General features: G+C 36.8%; 1 protein-coding gene across 1 annotated transcript in view; it reads right to left on the bottom strand.

Moving 5' to 3' along the window:
- LOC107543415 (uncharacterized) overlaps positions 1–22315 on the bottom strand; it is a 38153-nt gene that overhangs the window by 10650 nt on the left and 5188 nt on the right. Inside the window, exons 2-5 of the mRNA XM_087827387.1 lie at positions 21737–21805; positions 18724–18850; positions 18332–18430; positions 6746–7742 (exon numbers count right to left, since the gene is read on the bottom strand). Coding sequence (XP_087683513.1) covers positions 6746–7742; positions 18332–18430; positions 18724–18850; positions 21737–21805 — 1292 coding nt within the window. The remainder of the gene's footprint in view (positions 1–6745; positions 7743–18331; positions 18431–18723; positions 18851–21736; positions 21806–22315) is intronic.

Consider the following 22315-nt stretch of genomic DNA (forward strand, 5'->3'; position numbering starts at 1 on the left):
TTGTTCATTAAATTCCACATATGAGTAAGAAGATCAGGTGAGACTTGTGTTTCTCTGACTGGCTTAGTTTAGCTTAGCATAATACTCTCTAGGTCCCACCATGCTGTCTCAAAGGATAGGGATCCTTCTTTTATATAGCTGCATAATAGTCCATGATGTAAATGTCCAAGATGATGCTTGATATGATTTCAGTCTTCTTGAACTTGTAGAGACTTGTTTTGTGTCCTAACATGTGGTCTGTCTTTGAGAATGTCCCATGTGCAATTGAGGAGAATGCCTATTCTGCAGCTTTGGAGTGGAATGTTCTGTAAATGTCAATTAAATCCATCTGATCTAGTGTGTTATTTAGAGTCACTGTTTCCGTGTTTTTTTTTTATCTGGGAGACCTATCCAGTAAAGTCAGTGGGGTGTTAAAGTCCCCTAATATGACTGTATTGCTGTTGATCTATCCTTTAAAATCCTCAAGAAGTTTTTTGGTTTTTCTTTTCCAGCCTGTGTGAGTCTTTTGTTCTGAGGTGGGTCTCTTGTAGACAGCATATATTTGGGACTTGTTTTCTTATCCATTCACCTACCCTATGCCCTTTGATTGGGCCATTTAATCCATTTATATTAAAGGTTATTATTGATGGGTACTTATATATTGCCATTTCATTTCTTTATGCCTATGTTTCTCATTCTATTTCAACTTCTTATTGCAGCAGTCTCTTTAACATTTCTTGCAATGCTGGTTTGGTGGTAATAAACTCCTGTAGCCTTTTTTCTTGTCTGGAAAGCTCTTTATTTCACCGTCTATTTTGAATGATAGCCTTTCTGGATAGTCTTGGTTTCAGATTCTTGCTTTTCATTACCTTGAATACTTCATGCCATTCCCTTCTGGCTTGTAGAGTTTCTGGTAAGAAATCAACTGACAGCCTTATGGGAGCTCCTTTGTAGGTAACAGATTGCTTTTCTGTTGCTGCCTTTAAGATTCTCTCTGTCTTGAATTTTTGGCATTTTAATTATGTGTCTTGTTGCAGGCCTTTTTGGGTTCTTGCCTGGGACTCTCTGTGCCTCCTGAAATTGTGTGACTTTTTCCTTGAGCAGGTTAGGGAAGTTTTCTGCCATTATTTCTTCAAACAGGTTCTCTATCCCTTGCTTAATTTCAACATCTTCTGGCACTCCTATGATGTGAATATTGTTACATTTCATGTTATCCCACAGCTCCCTTAAACTGTCTTCCTGTCTTTTTTTTTTTTTTGGTTCTCTGATTTTTTTTCTGCCCTGCCTTCTAATTTGCTGATCTGATCCTCAGCTTCCCCTAATCTGCTGTTCATTCCTTCCAATGTATTTTTTATTTCTACTATGTCATTCTTAATTTCCTTCATAGTTTCTATATCTTTTTTCATGCTTTTGAGCATCCTTATGATCAGTATTCTGAACTCTGTATCTGATAGGTTGCTTATCTCCATTTCACTTAGCTCTTCTTCTGGAGAATTCTTTTGTTTTCTCATTTGGGGCTTGTTTTTTTGTCTCCTCATTTGGGCTGCCTGTTTGGATTTGTTTCTATGTATTAAATAGATCTGCTAGGAATCCCAGTCTTTTGGATGGTCTCTGGTGCAGGCCAATGTCAGATGCTGTTTGTGACTGGCCTTGAGTACCCTGTTTGAAGTTTTCCACAGTCCACAGCTTCTGGTTTCCTCTGCTGGGGCTGGGTGTGTTTGAACAGGACCAAGACGTGCACCAAGGTCTGCTTTTCCAAGCCCTGGGTCCAGAAGCAAATCAGGCAAAGACTCAAAGCACCCAGAGGCTGTTATTCAATCTCTTAATGAGCCTCATGTTGTAGGGACTCCACAGGGTGGAGGGCCTGATTGTTGTCAGTCTCTTAAGGAGCCTCATACTGTAGAAACTCCACAGGGTGGGGTCAGGTTTTCCAGCAGGGTGGGGCAATTGCTTCCCCCTGCGCTCCGCCCAGGCAAAAACTACCTGGATGGTAAATGTCTGCCTGAGAAAGCTATCCTCTGCCGTATGGGGGAATGACTCAGCACCAGGCCCAGATGGGTGTCCTCTGAGATCTATTCCCCAAGCCAGCCCTGGTGCATTCTCCTCACACTGCTCTAGTCCACTCTACCTTCCCTCTGCCAGAGCCCAAGGTAAGTGGCTACACACGAAACTTTGCATGTTGGCCCTTTAAGAGGGTGCCTGCATTTCCAGCTCTCCCTCCCTGGCAGACAGAAACCCTGCTGCTTTCCACAGCCAGATGTTATGTGGACACCTTTCTCAGTTCTGGTACTCTGGGCTGGGGAGCTCAGCTTGGGGTTTAGACCCCAGAGTTCTCAGTGGAAACCCCCAACAGCTGAAATATCCCTCTGGACCTTCAGTTGCTGCCTGTGGAAGCCCAGCCAGCCCTCCTGCATTTCAGCACTTCCTACCAGTCTCTGTGCAGTCTCCACTTTTCCTCCTTGGTTTTGAGGGTGCTCTCCAGCTCATCTTTTGTTGCAGTTGATTATTCAGGGTGGTTTTTCTGTATTTTAGTTGTAATTCCAGTTTGGTCCTGGGAGAGTGTCAGTGTAGCATCCACTCAATCCACCGTCATCTTAAATCTTGATAGCTTACTTTTAAATAGGAAAAATAAAATAAAAAATGGAGGCCAGAAGGCAGTGAGATTACATATGCAAAGTGCTGAAAGAAAAAAAGTCAAGAAAGGATCCTATATCCCCCAAACAATTTTTCAAATATAAAAATGAAATAAAAATATGTCCAGATAAAAGTGATAGATTTGTTAGCAGATAAACCTTACAAGTATACTACTGGAAGTTTTTCAGGTGTGATCCCATACAGTAATTCAAATCCACATGGAAAAAATCAAAGAGCACCAGTAAAAATAATAATTATAAAAGTATATAAATGCATATTTCTTTTCCAGTACCTTCTTTGCTGATTTAAAAAGCAATTGTTGAATAAAATAATATGTATATAATCATATTTGGAGGCCTATAACATATAAAAATGTTTGCCAGTAGTACCACAAAGAAGGTGAATGGAAACAAAGCTGTATTGGGCTAAGGAAATGACACAAGACACATGGTGATAACTCACATCCACAGGAATAAAATTGAAACATAAACAGTCAATAAAAGTGTTAAACACATCCCTGTAATTAAGTGGCACATGACTGTATATCCTTTATATACTTGTTCTCCTTTCTTATCTCAGTTTCCCAAATAAATATAGCATTATATAAAGCAATAGTTAAAATAATATATTGTTGGACTTGTAGCATATATGGGTATAATATGTATAGCAATATAGCAAAAAGGAGGAAGAAGAAATAGAGCTGCATAGGAGTACAGTGATTATCTCGCACTGGATTAAATATGAAGTAGATTCTGATAATGTAAGATATATATGGTAAGCCTCAGAACAACCACTAAGAAAATAATTTTAAGTATGGTAAAAAAATCACTAAAAGAATTTAAATGTTATGTTAGAAAATATTCATTTAATGCAAAAGAAAGAAGAGGAACAAAAAGGAAATAAGACATATAGAAAACAAAAAGTAAAATGTCAGCAATAAATTCAACAATGTCAAAAATACTAGATGCAAATGTAGGCTAAATAATACAATCAAAAGACAAAGATTGTCAGATTGTAGTTTTTCAAAATGTTTTTTTAATTGATTTTTGAGAGAGACGGGGAGAGGGAGCTATAGAAACATTGATGAGAGAGAAACATCAGCAGTGATCAGCTGCCTCCTGCACACTCGCTGCTCAGGATCGAGACTGCAACCCAGCCATGTGCCCTGACCAGGAATCCAATGGATGATGCATGTGTCAACACTCAACCACTAAGCTACACTGGCCAGGCAGACTGTATTTTTTTAAAAGATCCAACTATATATTGTCTACATGAGACATACTTTTGATTCAAAGATACAAAAATGTTTTAAGTTATTTAAAAAGATATATCATGCAAATACCACCCACATTAAAGAGAAAGATTGGGCCAAAATGCCGTCACTGGTGAATTCTATCACACTTTTAGAGAACTAATACCAATTCCTCAGAAACTCTTCAAAAAGAAACAGAAGAGAATACCCACTTTGCTTTGAGTCAAATATTAACTTAATATCAAACCAGAAGAAAGACATCACAAGGAATGAATCTTACAAACCTATTTATTGTTACAAACAGAGATGCAAAAATCCTCAAATTCTGTCATGTTCCTCATAATGATGTGTCAGTGAACAACTGACTGCATGTACAACAGTGGTATGCCATATAGCCTAAATGTGTGGTAGGAAACACCATTCAGGTTTGTGTAAGACTTTATGATGTTCACACAATAAAATTGTCTAGCAACACGTTTCTCAGAACACATCCCTGTCATTAAGTGGCACATGACTGTACATCCTATTTAACTGACATAATGCTTAGAATAAATAATAAAAAAACATGTAGACAATATTGAGGCTGAATCAAGTCCATTTTTTAAAAAGAATTTATACTTGGAGGTTAGCTACTTTATCTCTGTATTTTTAATCTAAAACTGTTCACATCCAAGATATTCTGGGTAAATTACCTTGTGTTGTGCTCCCTTCTTAAATTTCCTTGTTACCAAGGCATTTGAACAATTAAAATCTCCTCCTGCAAGCCTTTAGCACACTCACTGCTCTAGTGTCCAGAAAGGTAACCCAAGTAGCAAGTAACCCACTTGCTACCTGCGGAGTTGACATATCTTTGTCTGTCCTCGTGGTTTATTTTGTTTTAAATCTGAGCTGCCATTTAAAGATCAAGAGCCATCACACACTTAAAAAAATGTAGATTTCTGGGTTCTCTGGAAGTCAGAAGAGCTGGCAAACAGGGCCTGATTTTCCTCACAGCATCAATTAGCTGGAACTGGCCACTGGGCATCCTTCTTAACTATGTCCCAACCAGGTTCATTATTCTTTTGATACATCCAGTTTGCTAATTTCTTTAGTATGCTTGCAACAACTTCATGGATGATACTGAAAAAGAGTTTCCTTTTTTGTGTCCTCCTAATGCACATCTAACAGCAAGATTATTAAAGTTTGTATGTCATGTCTACTAACATATCAAAATTCCTTGAACACTTGGTAATGTTTTGCCTGAAAAAAATTAGGTTTGGTGCTTTGTCAATTAATAGCTACTGCAGTCACATAAACTCCCCTTTTCCTATGTGTGTAAGAGTCTCCCAAGAGATGATTTTCTTTGAGTCAACACTGGCTGCTTTAATCCTCCTAAAAATAATTTTGTCTACGTTTCCAAGTGTATCAGAGAGCAGCAGAGTGTTCAGAACAGCATTTTCAGTCAGGACCTCTAAGGCTTCTCTATCTGTTTCCATATCTATTTATCCACTTTTCAAACCTAATTGCTGTTTGTCTTTCACACTTTTTCTTCAGAAGTGTCACCAATGTTTTGTCTATATTCTTATTTGTTTTAATATTAGGTATTATAAGTAGTTAAAAGGATGCTAGTCTGAATAATGTTCTTCCCACGTATTACACACATTACTTTCCCCACCAAATCCCAAGATTTCATGTTCCATAAGAAATAAATGATAGAAAAACTTCTTAATTCATTACCCTCAATAGGTCATTCTTCAATTCCATATCTTGCCTGATGTTGAGTAAGGTCTCCAGAAACAGTTGTCTTTCAACAAATAATACTAATGACAACAATGAATGTAACAATGACTAACATTCAGTGAGTATCTATTTATTATGACATGCATAATTCTAAACATTTTGTCTTATTTGACCCTTACACAAAATTATGAGGTAGGTATTATGATTATCCCCATTTTATAATTTCTACTGAGACATACATGTATAAAAACAAACAAACAAAAATCTCAGGAGGGATAAATACTAAACAGATAACATCCTTTGGGAAGGAAAATGGGTACAAGGATAGTGGTCAAAGGGTATGTTTGTCTTATTTGTAATGTTTCAATCTTTATAAGGAAAATATATTCATACATTATTTCTGCAATTAAAATAAAAGACATGATAAAAAGATATACCAAGGGATAATGTCCATCAGGGCATTGTGTATGATGGCAAAAACTCTGGAAGAAACAATAATGTCTATCACTATGGATTTAATAAAATGCTATTATAGAAACATAATGAAACACCATGAAGCCATTAAAAAGATATCTATTTACTGAGTGCAAAGTTGTTCATGAATGTTTTTACAATAAGAAAGCCTAAATTTTGTAAAGAGCAAAATGTAAGTCATCTTCAGAAATAAAGAGGTCACTTCTCTGTTATTAAAGGTACTTTAAAAATATAGGTATTTTACAAACCATGATGTAAACAGATGGACTTTACAGTCATATAAATTTAAGATGAACTAAGATTAAGAATATAATAACTACAGACAAATCAGGAGGGGAAAGAAAATGAAAATCACAGGATTACATTTCAGCATGAATTCTCTGATGTTTAAGGTTATAAAGGTGTCAAAAGTTCTGTCATTTTTAATTTTTGCTAGGTTGAATTATCTGATGTCAAGAGAAAAACAAATTTTATTAAAGAACTTCCAAAATGTATTTTACTTATGGGGTGTTAATTTTCCTACATTTATCTTGGGCTAAATAAGCTGTAGTCAACAAATAACATGCTTATACATTATCCTATTTAGAAGGATGATTATCAAGATAATTCTCTGATGTTGAATAGTTTTGAGCTGTAATTAAAAGCCTTCCCACACATTTCATATATTCTGTGGTTTATCACCAGTACAAATTTTGATGCTGAATAAGTTGTGAGGCATAATTAAAGGTCTTCCCACATTCCCTATATTCATACGGTTTTTCACCAGTATGAATTCTATGATGACTAATAAGTTGTGAACTCTGAGAATAGGCTTTCCCACATATCTTACATTCATAGGGTTTCTCACCAGTATGAATTCTCTGGTGTCGAGTAAGGTCTGAACCAGAACGAAAAGCCTTTTCACATTCCTTACATTCATAGGGTTTCTCACCTGTATGGATTCTCTGATGTTTAATAAGTTGTGAGCTCTGACTAAAGGCATTGCCACATTCTTTACATTCATAGGGTTTCTCCCCCGTATGAATTCTCTGATGTTGAGTAAAGTTTGAGCCACTACTAAAGGCCTTCCCGCATTCTTTACATTCATACGGCTTCTCACCAGTGTGAATTCTCTGATGTCTAGTGAAGTTTGAGCCACTACTAAAGGCTTTCCCACATTCCTTACATTCATAGGGCTTCTCACCAGTGTGAATTCTCCGATGTCGAGTAAGGTCTGAGCCATAAATAAAGGTTTTTCCACATTCCTTACATTCAAAGGGTTTCTTGCCAGTATAAATTTTCTGATGGTGACGGAGTCTTGAGGGATGTCTAAAGGTCTTTCCACATTCTTTACATTCATAGGGTTTGTCAATGGTATGAATTATCTGATGTGTAGTAAGCTGTGAGTCATGTCTACACTCCTTAGTTGCACAGTATTTCTCTTTATTATGAATTATTTGCTGTAAGGATAGATCCTGATTAAAAGTGGGCATGCCTTCATGGGTGTATATTGGTTGATTGAAATGTCCCTCCTGAGAGCCATGTTGTTTCTCAAACTGGTCATTACATTCCCAATCATCTCTGAAATTAGAGCACTGAAGGTCATGTCTTGTAAGTCTTCCCATTATCTCCCACTGGGCTGACTCTATTTCATTAATTTCCTTCTTCAGAAATAATTTCTTGGTTTCATATCTTGATCCCAGGACTGAAAGAAAATATGAAAGTAATCACTCACATTTTTCTTGTTTGGGAGAAATAAAACTTCAATTAAAATGGAAGAATTAAACCATATTTTTTTAAAAAATGGACTAGAAGAGTGAGAGAGATCACATAGTAAGATGAGGGCAGAAAGTAAGCCACTGGTTTGCAAACATTGCTACAGGTTAGAATTACATAGGGGAGCTTCTTAAATACACAGTCTTATTTCCTTTGTTATAGGGTGACTCTAATCATACACACACATATACACACACTCACATATATACATACAAGAGCAAGCTACAGCATAAAGTAAGGGAAATGGTCATACCTACTTAGAGTTGACAGGATTAAATTAATATGTCAAAAGAAAATTTCTAAGGGGTTGGCAAACTGCCTGCAGCACTGCAAAAATTTTTGTAAGTAAAGTTTTATTGGAACACAGCCACACTAATTTATTTATGTACCATGGCTTTTTTTTTTTTTTTAATATATCTTTATTGATTTCAGAGAGGAAAGGAGAGTGAGAGAGATAGAAACATCAACGATGAGAGAGTCATTGATTGGCTGCCTCCTGCACACCCTCGACTGGGGATCGGTCCCACAACCCGAGCATGTGCCCCGACCGGGAATTGAACCCCGATCGCCTGAATCCTAGGTCGATGCTCAGCTGCTGAGCCACGCCCAGCTGGGCCGTACCATGGCTACTTTTGAGCTACAGTGGCAGAAGTGAGTAGTTGCAACAGAGACCACACTGACTGCAAGCCTAAAATATTTACAATCTGCCCTGCCAGTGTGGCTCCGTGCTTGAGCATCAACCCATGAACCTGGAGGTCACGGTTTTATTCCCAGCCTGAGCACATGCCCAGGTTGCTGCCTCCATCTCCAGTACGGGGGTGTGCAGGAGGCAGACAATTGATGATTCTCATTGATGTTCCTTTCTCTTCCTCTCCCTTCCTCTCCCTGAAATCAATAAAAATGTATTTAAAAAATCACATATTAAAGTATTTACAATCTGACCCTTTAAGAAAAAGTTTGCTAGCCCCTGGTTAGATGTGTACTGTCCATTACAGTACCCACTAGCATATTATCTATTTAAATTGAACATAATTAAAATTAAATAAAAATTCAAAATCAGCCCTATGCACATTTCTGGTGTTCAATAGCCAAATGTAGCTAGTGGCTACCATGCTGGAAATCACAAATATAGAACATTTCCCTCGATGAAAGTTCTATTTGATAGCACCTTTCTAGATGCAGTACGTAGAGGCCCAGGGTCTCTTTAACAAATGATAGAGGGTAGCAATTCACATGGGAAAATAGCTTAAGAAAAGTCAAATGTTGAATGAATCTCGCATGAGTGGTATATAGGAAGGAGTCTTTTGTGGCTAGATAATATATTTGGGGTTTGATGAACACACTATGTGCCTTGGGATTCTGTGATGCTGATATTAGAAGGAAAGGACTTAACACATGCACAAGCACTACAGTGGTGCTGACCAACTGACAGGAAGGGCATTTGCATGTTCAAAAGGAAGAAAAGACAATATAATGGAAGGCAGTGTATTGCTATTGAAAGATGAGAGGCACAAGAGTCAGTTATATGAATTTTGAACTAAAACCCAATTAATTACAAGCATTGTTTTCTGGACAAATTAGTTCATCTTTCTGAGCCCCCAATTCTATCTTTAACATGGGAATGATAACTAACACGATCATTGTGAGGATTGGGAATAACATATGAAAAGTATTTAGTATAAAATAACCGTTTTGTATTTGAGAAATACTATTATGAAAGAATTTCTATACAAACATGGGAATGTTAGGGAAGTGTAGTATTTTTGGAAGAGCATACTATGGACCCAGAGGGAAACCTCAAGTCAAAGAAGTGAAACTCATTCTAGTGCCATCATCTTCCTCTTCCTCTCACATATGACTCAGCAAATACTGTTTAATCTTGCTCCTAATACAGCAAGAAGCTCTTCCCTGTGTCTTTACTGCCTAATGTGAAATCTCTCTCCCTGGGACTACTGGGATAGGCTTCACCTAGTTTTCCCACTTGAGGTTTACAATCTCCAACCCACGTTCCTGCAGTGGCATTGCCTGCCACTGCTCTGCTTGCAGTTCTTCAGTGGATTCCCGTGATACTGCTTTTACAGTAAAAACTAGCCCCTGAGCATGGTCTACAAAGCTCTGAGCCATGTGATTCCTGCCTGCCTCTTCAACCAAATCTCACAGCATGCTCCCTTTTCGTTTCTAAGCTCCATCTAAACTTTCAGTATTTTGCAGTTCTTCAAACACTCCCCAGCTCTTAGTCCCTCTTAAGGCCTTTCCAGGTACTACTGTTCCTTGTGTCTAGAAGGTGTCTTCTTTCACTACTGGCCTTGATCACTATTGCTCATTTTCCAGAGCTCTACTTTTAAAGGTCATACGTTTTTTACGTCTTCCCTGATCCCAGCACAAAATTATACCCTCCTTGTAATTACCGTTTTAGTAGTCTGTTCTCTTCCTTAATAGGATTTTCACAATTTGTAATTACATTTGTAATTTAGGTTCATTTAATATCTTTTTCCCTCTAAAGGTCTTAAGTTTTGTGAAGGCAAGAAAAGTGTCTAATGTCTTTATCAATGTGTATTCAATGCTGAGCACAGTATCTTGCACATATTGGAGGATCAACAAATATTTATTGACTGACTCAATTAGCACATATACTCCTTAATAATAAAGTCTAAAAAAATTCCTCTAGAAAAAAAGGACATATTCTTTTCAAACATGGCACACTGAATATATGCATTCGTTACTACTCTTCCATGAAGTCCACTAAGTGAGAGTAATTAGATTAAATGAAAGAAGAAACTCCATTAAGACAAAGAGAATGGGAGAGGAAGGAGCAGCAAAAAGATTTTGGAAGCTAGAGAGTAGATGGAATAGGAATAAATGATGTTAACAACCATAAAAAAATTGAAATAGACGTTGTTGATTGGTCCTACTGTAGAATCCCAGACATTTTCAAGAATTGCAATCATTAGGTACCTTTAAAAAGTAGGGTGTATAAGGTAAACTCTTCTAGGAAGATCATTTCCAATAAATCTACACATCCTTACAGACCAACAAGCTCTAATCAGCTTTTTAATGCCACGGTGCTTTATATGCAGATAGCCTTGAGTTACTAGCTATTTCAGGAAAATCTTAAACATGAGGGATTAAAATAAACAAAAAGAAAAAAAGAACTCAGGAAAGAGAGTCAATAGCAAATTTTTTTTTTAATTCATAAGAAGAATGCTTCTAAAAACAACATATAACAATCCCACAAGAAAATGATGTCAGAAAAAGAAATATTCAAAGAAGAAAAATGTTTTGTATAAAAATTAATTCAAGGATTAGAATGTAATAAAATCCCACAGAAAGCACTACATAAAAAGAGAGATGAAAAAAAAGAATTCTAGGGCTAGGGCAAGAAATTTAAGATTTGAATTATCAGTGTTCAATCATTTAAAAATTTAATGAGCCCTTCCTATGTATCAGACATGGTACCAGTCACTGGATAGAAAAAGTAAACAAAGCTTGAGACATAGAGAACAGAGAAAACGATGGGGAACAAATGATCAAGAAATTTTCAATTATTTAAAGTTTCTAGAATAAAATGTCTCAGTGTGTGCCCAGCCAAATGGAAGAATAAAATCAACATCATGATAACTAAACATGAAATATCAGAACATCATAAATAAAGAATAAATTATAAAAGCTTCCACTCAAAGACATTAAACAAGTCGCATAAAAGAACTAAAAACCTAATGGGTTTTGGACCTCTCAAAAACACTAAATGCTAGAAGATTTCAGAAATCCATGGCGCAATGTCATCAAAATTTTGAAGGCAAGTTTTTTAACCTAAAATTACATCTCCAGTCAAATTATCAAACATGAGAGTGAAATGAAAACATTTTCAGACATGCAGGGATCCACAAAACATACTATTTACTTCTCTTGCATACTTTCCTTGGTGCTTTTGGAAGATGTGCCTCAGTATGAGGGAATAAACCAAGAAAGGAGGACGCATGACATGCCAAAAACAGAAGAGGGTCAAAAGGGGAGAGGTAAAGGGAATCGATGGGACGATGCTAAGGGATTCCATGCAATGATCATGAAGGGAAATTCTAAAATGACAGCTATGTAACAGTCTCGACTGGGGCACAAGAACAAAGGATTAGAAGGATGTCTCAGTTTAAAAATACACCAGTAGGGGAACCCTGGTACACTGCTGGTGGGAATGCAGACTGGTGCAGCCACTATGGAAAACAGTATGGAGGTTCCTCAAAAAATTAAAAATGGAGCTGCCTTTTGACCCAGTGATCCCACTTCTGGAAATATATCCTAAGAAGCCTGAAACACTAATCAGAAAGAAAATATGCACCCCTATGTTCATAGCAGTGTAGTTTACAATAGCTAAGATCTGGAAACAGCCCAAGTGCCCATCAGCAGATGAGTGGATAAAAAAGTTGTGGGACATTTACATCATGGAATACTACGCAGCTGTAAAGAAGAATCTCGTACCCTTTGGGACAGTATGGATGGACCTGGAGAGTATTATGCTAAGTGAAATAAGCCAGGCAGAGAAAGACAAACATCACATGATCTCGCTTATACGTGGAATCTAAAGAACTTAATAAACTGATAAACAGAATAGATTCAATGACATGGAAGCATGGATCAGACTGACGAATGTCAAAGGAATGGAGGAGGGCGGGTGGGTGCAGGGGGAGAGAGTAACCAAAGAATTTATATGCATATATACACAACCCAGGGACACGGACAATGGTGGGGAGAGGGGTTGGGGAGGGGAGTGGGATGGGGTGGAATGGGTCATTGGGGAGAAAAAGGGACATCTGTAATATTTTAAACAAAAATAAAATTTAAAAAATACACCAGTTATGCCTGGCCGGCGTGGTTCAGCAGTTGAGGATCGACCTATGATCCAGGAGGTCGAGGTTCGATTCCCGGTCAGGGCACATGCCTGGATTGCGGGCTCTATCCCCAGTGGGGGGAGGGGGAGCTTCCTCTCTCAGAAATCAATAAGATATATTTTTAAAAATATACCACTTATGTGATGTGTCTGAAGAGTGAGATTAATAACAGATAAAGAGAAAACTAAGGACCTCTCAATGAAGACCAGGACTAACAGCATGGAAATTAACAGAGCTCAGCAATGTAAACCATTTACCTAGTCATTAAGTGAACTGAATAATAACTTAATTTAAAAGCTGTGATATATTTGGAAGGTGAGGAAAGAAGGTGTAGAGTAAGTAAGTTATCTTCAAATTCTACAGTAAAAAGTCAATCATAACTAAAACTAGAATTTTTGAAAAATTCTCAGAGGAGAAAGGATAGAAATGGTGACTGAAAAAAATTGGTGACAGAGTCATAGGGAAGGAAAATGATAGAAAATAAATGTGAAATATGAGTCCCAGAAGGAGAATATGGCGATGATACAAAACCAAAAGTAAAACGGATTTCCAGAGCTGAAAAAAACTTTTAGTAATCAGATGGTTCCCTTCTGTGCTGAGCAGAATTTATGAAGAAAGATTTTAACTAGGTATATCTAGGTAAAACTTCTGTGCTTCAAGGAAGAAAAGAAAACTCTATAGAACTTAAAACCTAGATGAACCAGGTTGTATCCTACTCACATGTTTGTGTTTGGTGTTGCCCCAACAATTCTCTAAAGGTATGAATAGTGGTCAGCCTTGAGATATCAGATGTAATAGAGAAATCTGGATTTCTGGCTTTCCTTGAAAGATTGGATTATCTGGCATCACTGGGCCTGCATTCTCACATGACAGCTGTCTCCTGGCCTTAACAAGTGCTTACCCCTTTGAGACAGGGTATAGCCTCTCTCTCATTAGTCACTGTCCCTACTACTGCTTAGTCCCACATGAATCCTCAGGCTGGAGCCAGTTGCCATGTACATCTGTAATATTGCTTTCCTTGTTTTCACCTTCATTCCTGAGGAGTTTTTGCTGGATATAGAATTCTGGGTTGACAGTTCTTCTATATAATAAAATACTGTTCAACTTCCTACCCGGTTTATGAAGCAAAATCCATTCATTCAAATCAGTTTCCCTACAAGTAATGCATTATTTTCTATGTTTTTTCAATACTTTTTGTCATACATGTTCAGTAACTTGATTATGGTATGTCTGAGCATGGATTCCTTTGGGTTTACCCTGTTGGGGCAGCTCAGCTTCTCCAATTGGTGTATCTTTCACCAATTTTGGTAAGCCATTATTTCTTCAGATAGTTTTTTCAGTCCTGAACTTTCTTCTCTCCTTCTGAGAATTTAATAACAAAATTGTTAACCTTTGTTATTGTTCCACATATCCCTGAAGTTGTATTCTTTTTAAGTTTTAAGTCTTTGTTTCCCTGTTATTCACATTGGCTAATTAATTCAGATCTACCTTCAAGTTCACTAGTTTCCCCTCCATTCTCCTATTTAGTCTATCCAGTGAGTGTTGTTTTTAAAAATTTTGGCCATTGTATTTTTCACTTCTGAAATTTCCATTTGTTTTTTTGTCTTCTATCTTTTAATTGTATTGTTTGGTTTTCTGCTAATGAGTTATATGGGTTTTGTATATATTTTTTAGATACTAAACCCTTAACATATAATTTGCAAATATTTTCTCCCATTCTAATAGGTTGCCTTTTCATTTTCTTGATGGTTTTCTTTGCTGGGCAGCTTTTTAGTTTGCTTTTTAGTCCCACTTGTCTATTTTTGCTTTTGTTGCCTTTGCTTTTGGTGTCAATCCAAAAAATCCAAGGCTGTCAAGGAGCTTACACCTATGTTTTCTTCTAGGAGTTTTATGGTTTCAGGTCTTTTGTTCAAGTATTTAATTCATTTTGAGTCAATTTCCTGTGAATGATGTAAGATAGTGGTCCAGTTTCATTCTTTTGCATGTTAGTTAAGTTTCCCCAATATCATTTATTAAGGAAACTGTCCTTTCCCCATTGTATATTCTTGGCTCCTTTTTAAATAAATTTATTGACCATCTATGTGTGTTTTTATGCCATTACCATACTGTTTTGATTACTATAGTTTTGTAATATACAGGTGACCCTGAACAACACAGGGGTTAGGAGTGATCACCCAAAAAGTTAGAAATCTGCATATAGCCCAGCTGGTGTGGCTCAGCAGTTAAGCATCAACCTATGATCCAGGAGATCAAGGTTCAATTCCCAGTCAGGGCACATGCCCAGGTTTCCGGCTCGATCTCCAGCAGGGGACATGCAGGGGGCAACCAATCAATGACTCTCTCATCATTGATGTTTCTCTCTCTCCCTCTCTTCCTCTCTCTGAAATCAATAAAGATATATTTTTTTAAATATGCATATAATTTAAGTAAGCCCTCCACCCACGTGAATTCCCGACCATGGTTCAGGAATACAGTTGACCCATGAACAACGCAGGTTTAAACATTTAAGTGGACAACAAAGTTCAAACCATTGCTCAAAAGTCCACTATAGCTTGAAATTAGAAGGTGTGATGCCTCCAGGTGCCTCCTCCTCCTTTCTCAAAACTGCTTTGGCTATTCAGGGTCTTTTGTGGTTCCATACTAATTTTAGGATTGTTTCTGTTTCTCTCAAAGTTGCCACTGGAATTTTGATAAGGATGGCACTGAATCTGTAGATCGCTTTGGGTCATAGGGACACTTTAACAATACTAATTCTTCCCATCCATGAGCATGGAATATCTTTCCATTTCTTTGTATCTTCTTCAATTTCTTTCATCAGTGTCCTAGAATTTTCAGTGATTATATTTATTCCTAGGTATTTCTTTCTCTTTGATACAATTGTAAATGAAATTGTTTTGAAATTTCTCTTTCTGAGCGTTCGTTGTGAGTGTATAGAAACACAACTGATTTTTGAATATTGATTGTGCAATTTTACCGAACTCATTTACTAGTTCTAACAGTTTGGTGGTTTTTGGTAGGGATCTTTAGGGTTTTCTATATACAATATCATGCCATCAGCCAACAGAAACAGTTTTACTTCTTCCTTTTCAATTTGGATGCCTTTCCTTTCTTTTTCTCACCTAAGGGCTCTGGCTAAGACTTTCAGTACTATGTTAAATAAAATTGGCAAGAATCCTTGTGTTGTTCCTGATCTTAGAGAAAAAGCTTTCAGCTTTTGCCACTGAGTATAATGTTAGCTGTGGGCTTGCCATATATGGCCTTTATTATGTTGAGGTATGTTCCCTCTACCCCCACTTTGTTGAGAGATTTTTATCACAAATGGGTATTTTAAAAATTCAACATTTTTAATGAAACTTTACTTAATGTACTTTTAAAGTTCATATGGAAGACCAAAAAAGAGAAGTATAACTGCACATTTCTGAAGAGAAAGGTGGAGGGATCTGTCCTACCAGAGATAAGAATGTTTTATAAAAGCAAGAGTAATTAGGACAGGTATAGATAAAAAAGCCAATAGGACAAGAGAGAACTATGTATACATATAATTTTAATATATGACAAAAGAAACATTGTGGATCAGTGGAAAACAAATAGGCTTTTCATTCAGTAGGACATAGGTAAGTTGTTTTCTATATGGGAAAAAATTACAACTGGTCTCTATTTCACACCTTTCACAAAAATCAATTCCAGTTACATTAATAGGACTTTGATAAGAAAGTAAAAGCATACAAAACAGAGAAAATTGGGCTAGGGAAAGGTTTCTTAAAACCCCCAAAGGTGTGAAGCATACAGGAAAAAAGTATAATTTTTAATAAACTATACATAATTTATCTACTAACTATATAATTTAACCATACTAACACAGAGAATTACAGTTCATCAAAAGATATCATAAAGAAAGTAAATAAAGAAGCTACAACTAGAACAGATGTCTATAAAACATGTTACTGGCTAAAAATTAGTATCTAGAAAATATATAAGAAATTCCTACAAATCATTTAAAACAATGAAATAAGACTTTCTATTCACCAGATTGTTAAGAAAATGAAAAAAATCTTAGAATATCAATTACAGGGAGAGAAGGTGATACAAATACTTGAAAAATAGTTTAGCATTACCTAGTAAAGCTGAATGTATGCCAAGACCCAGCAATTGTATTCCTAGGTGTATTTCCTAGCAAATCTCTTATACATGCAAATCTAGAGATGTTATCTTATAATTTTATGTTAATTATATATTATATATACCCTATTGTGTATATAACTACATTTAATAAATAACTATACTATTTTTTAAATAAAAAACTTAATGGATAGGTTAAAGAACCAAAAGCTCAGAGATAAAGATTATATTAGTGGATCAACACAAATTAAGCCACAAAATTCTATGTAGAAGCAGCATAAATGGAAAAACAGGTGAGGAGTAAAAGGTACTGGAGATGACCCAGATGTTCTAATGTTTCTTAACAAGAGCTTAAGAGAGAAAAGAGGAAATGGTAACGAGGTAATATTTGAAGAGGTGACTGCCAAGGACTTCCTATTACCAAAAAAGAGATGAATCCTCAGATTGAAAACTACACCAGAAGTACCGCTGTACTTCCTCAGGTCTCTGCACAATGTCACCTTAATGGAAAAAGCTGCTTTTACCATGTCACATAAAATAGCACCCTCTACCCCCTCTCTCCACTTTGCTTTCCTTTCAGCACTTACTATTACCTGATATATTATGTATTCACTTATTTGTGTATCTATCCCTGCGCTGGAGGGTAAGCTCTGAGAATAAAGTTTTTTCCTGTTCTATTCACTACTGTACGCTCAGTGTTAAGAGTAGTGCTGGGTGTGCAGCGGGTACTCAATAAACATATACTGAGTGATGTGCTGTCCTGTTTTCCTCCTTCATACCAAGTCTCTCTATCTTTGCCAGCTCTAAGTTCTCAGTGGAGGCACAGACCCTTTATTTCCAGTAGTCTATCTGAAGTCAATGACATGGATGCTTAAATCTCCTTCCATGACTTCTACATGGATCAACTCTTCTTCTACATCTTTAGCCCTCACTTTCTGCTGAGCTCCCTGTTTTCACCTCTCTCATGGTGGTTCCACTTTGTACAAGCTATATATAGACATGTTCTAGTACCTTTACTAAGCTATAAATTCTATAACTGCCTACTCCCTTTTTTTAATTATCTCCAGCACCTAGAAAAGTAAATTAGAAAATCAGTAAAAGCTTGTTAAAAGTGTAACTGAATCAATGAGTGTATGAACTACTGTATCTAAAAAACTCTAAAGAAAATAAGTCTTTGGCAATGTAGAAAAGAATATATTTCAGGAGACAGTGATGCTTTTATAAAGGCTAATATAAAAGAGGATGAGAAGCTGAAAAGAAACTAGATCCAAAATATGGATAGAAAGGAATATCATTAGATATTCACCAGCTGGCTAAAATTACGAGAGAAGTGGAAGAGGGAAAGAACAGGCAATGTGTTCAGTAAGGGGAAAGGTGAGGTCACTTGAAAGCTCATGCTGAAAAGGTTCTTTTGCACAACAGGCCTTAAGCTTTTTGGGGGAGCTTCCCAGAGAGCATCTCAAAGGTATAGCCTCTCCACTGAACAACTGGGTCATTACTGCCATGCCTCACTTACCTGGACACTGGCCTCCTGTCACTTCTCTGTCAACCAACCAGGGCTCCTTCCCCTGCTCCAAGAAGGAGATCACATCTGGTTTAGAAATAGAATGTCCTGCTTATAAAAGAAGTAATGAGACATGTTTATGATAAGAATGTCCCAGAATTCAAATCCAGTTCCTTCATTAAGAAAGAGTCAAAGAAAGGTATAACAGATTTATGAAACATAATGAGGATCTGAAACTTTCCCCATAACTCAACACAGCTTCTTCTTTCTCCCTCATAATATTAAAAAACATTCCTCTGGGAACTGGATTAGAAATCTAACTGGTTACTTGAAAGGTATTTCAGCCTGGAGGAAGCAGACCTTCTGAAGACAGAATCTGGATTAATATGGACAGACGTCCTTACCCATTGAGACCAGGTGGCTGTAATTCTCCAACATCACATCTCTGTACAAATCTCTCTGATCATCATTCAGGTATTCCCACTCCTCCCGAGAGAAGTCTATGCACACATCACTGAACACCACTGACTCCTGGAACAACAATCACGTATAGGACTTGATTAATTTTTTAAACAGTGTTTTTGGGAAGGAAAGGGAGAAGGAAATAAATAAGGGGAGAAGAAGTGAACAACAGCAAGCCTATAGAGAGGGGCTGCATGTCTGGGGTGCAAGTAGAGGACCGTAAACAAGCATGACTGAAGCAATGGGCTTCCTGTCGCTGTTTCCTCAGACAAAACTACCTGTTTATACGGGGACACTGCCACTACCTACATAAGTCCCGGAGGGTACAGAGTCTAAGAGGAATTGTATATACAAATGCCTAACACAATACTTGTCATACAATACGAATGTGCTTCTTTCTCTCTCCTCTTTTTCTAAATACTGAAAGTAAAATTTCAGAACAAGGGATAAACAGAAGACATTAAAAGCATCCAGAGAAGAGTATATCATATAAAAGAGAGGCAATGGGATTTTTTACAACATTATTAAAAATAAGAAATAAGAACAAGTCTTCAATATTCTTATGTAAAAAAGAAATTCTGACCAAGAATTCTATAAATGAACTATCATTCTGTTGTAAGGGTTGAAAAAAGACATTCCTAGACATAAAAGGACACAAGCACAATGTCTTAGGAAACTACCAGATGATGTGCTCCACCAGAATGGGGGAGTAAACCAGAAAAGACGACGACATGAGAGTCAAGAAATAGGTAAATTAACACAGGAAAACAGTGAAGGAAACCCCAGGAAGCAGAAAAAGGGAAGTCTTGGGAAAACTGCAGCAGGCCTAGAGAGGGCAGGACTAAAAAGGGAACGAAGGTGAAAGTCTCCATGTTCAAAAGGAATGATGTGCTTGGTCAGATGGCAAACATATTAACTGGCATGTGACAGTGATTCTGGAGGTTTTGGATAAAAATACATGGATAACTAAGCAAATGGGGGGGGGGGGAGTTAACCTCAGGAAAAATGAAAAGTCATAACAGAATAAAGCCGAGAGAGCTCAACAGCGAGTGATACTTACAGTACTAATATTCCATATACTGTTGCTTTCACCAAAAATTGTGATATAATTAATAACAGAATCAGAGGAAATGAAGGGTACAATACGGGAGTACAATGTCTCTTCCACTCTGCAGTAAGTCAAGAGGTAAGGAGTAAAATTGATTCATCAAAAAATAGCAATTAAACCATATTCAGGATTTGAGGGAGAAAGGAAGTTGGGGGGCTGGGTGAAAAAGATGAAAGGATTGATTAAGAAGAACAAATTGTCAATTACAAAAGCCACTGGGATGTAAAATACAGTATAGGCAACACAGTCAACAATATAATAACTATAGCGCCACGTGTACTTGAAATATCTTGGGTTATCGATTTGGAAATTGTATGATTATCTAACCACTATACTGTACACCTAAAACTAATATAAACTAATATTGAAAATCCACTGTAATTAAAAAATTAACAAAAGAGTTGAGGGCAATCACCTTTTAGGAGTGGGGCTGGTGATTAGATAATACTGGATTAGTACTACTTCACTTGTACTCATGTGTACAATGACTTTTAAAAACATTTATCTTAGAAAATTAAATTTGCATATAATTCAAGACTGCACCATTATAATGTCACAGTATTATATAATAAGAACTATTCCTTGTTAACAGCATATTCTTTTCATAAGAATGTTTTTCACTGAATAATATTCTATTATATGGATATAAATGGTAACTTTTCTTTTGCCTTCAGGCATTGAGGCTACAGGTGATCTTTAAAGATCTCCCCAACATTAGCCCAATGTCGCCTACAACCCCACCCACTGTTCAACTATAAATTCCCTTTCTTCCTGAGCTACTGGAAACTGAGGCAGATCATTCCATTATTAAGACTGAAATCAAACAAAACCTTATTCCACATGTTTTCTAATTGAAAACCTAGGTCTGTGGAGATGATCAGGGCTTTTTACTCATTTTCATCCTATCAAATCATTGTCCAAGCAGATTAGATTCATTAACAAATGAATCGAGATTTCTGGGAGAAGTCTAAGATAGAAGATGCTGAAGTACTTACAAAATGAGTTTGTGAACACTGTTTAAAAGAAGAAGGGAGATGCCCGGCCAGGCGTGGCTCAGCGGTTGAGCATCCACCTAGGATCCAGGAGATCGAGGTTCGATTCCCAGTCAGGGCACATGCCCCGGTTGTGGGCTCGATCCCCAGCAGGGGGCGTGCAGGAGGCAGCCGATCAATGACTCTCATCATTGATGTTTCTATCTCTCTCTCTCCCTCTCCCTTCCTCTCTCTGAAATCAATAAAGACATATTAAAAAAAATAAAAATAAAAAGAAGGGAGAACTGAGGGGCGGGCATTGGGTGGTTTAGGAGAAAATTGGGGTTAGTTTTCTGAAAGGGGACCATGTGAAGCAGTGTAAAACATTTTTTTCCCCAAACTTGGTCTCAGTCAGACAGATTTTACATTATGTAATTCACAATCTCTTTGTGGAAACAAGTAAGGCTTCTTGATGAAATTCATAAGGAATTTTCTGATAAATTTTAATCTGATTGACACTGCCTCAGAGCCACTTGACCCTCTAACAGTTATCTACACATTAAGAGTGTAAAGAAAGATCTTTAACCAGACATTCTTTTCTTTTACAATGATTATTGAGCCACTTCTTTTTTCTATAACTATCTCCACAAACAGAGAAATATGTGAACTGGCTTATTAGAGACCTTTTTCTTCAAAGCAAAGGTAAGAGAACTTAGGTATCGCTTATAACTAAACTGTCTGAAAGTTTTTTGTTTTTGTTTTTTAACGCCAAAAAGCATCATGACTAGGAAAGCAAATATTTATATATACTAGGGATAAAAATGACTCCATTTGAGCAAAAAACAAAACAAAACAAACAAAAATACAGCATCTCACCTGAGCCATGGCTTTGATATTTGCAGAAAAGGACCAGTCGTCCTCTGGACTCCTCTTTTGGAAAAAGAGCTAGGAGGGGCAAAAGAAGCTACATAAGATCTCACTTGCCTTATAGCTCTTACAACGATCATTTCCCCTCTGTTCACTCCACACAAACACTTGAGGGGTTATTAGGAGAGGAATGGGCAAATATTTCATTATCCCCAACTCCAGAAACCTCAGGCTTTGACTAGAGCAGGATAGATTTGAACAACTTAATATGGCTTGGAGAATATATGTATACATACACCCAAAGATAACTTTTTTACATAAATTGTAGCATATTATAACATACTGTTTATAGACATTTGCTATTTTAACTTAATGTATCTTGGACTGGATCCCAACTAGTATATACAGAGTTACATAATTCCCCTAGCTAAACTATACATCATTAAACAGGTATACTTTATTTTACCAATCTGCTGATGATGATCATTAGGATCCAGTCTAACAATATTATACTAAAGATCTTTGTACATATCATTTTACCAACATATGAATTTTGAATGATTAATTCCTGAAAGTTGACTGTAATCA

This window comes from Miniopterus natalensis, chromosome 18 (assembly GCF_054644295.1).
Source record: "Miniopterus natalensis isolate mMinNat1 chromosome 18, mMinNat1.hap1, whole genome shotgun sequence".
NCBI classification, from domain to species: Eukaryota; Metazoa; Chordata; class Mammalia; order Chiroptera; family Miniopteridae; genus Miniopterus; species Miniopterus natalensis.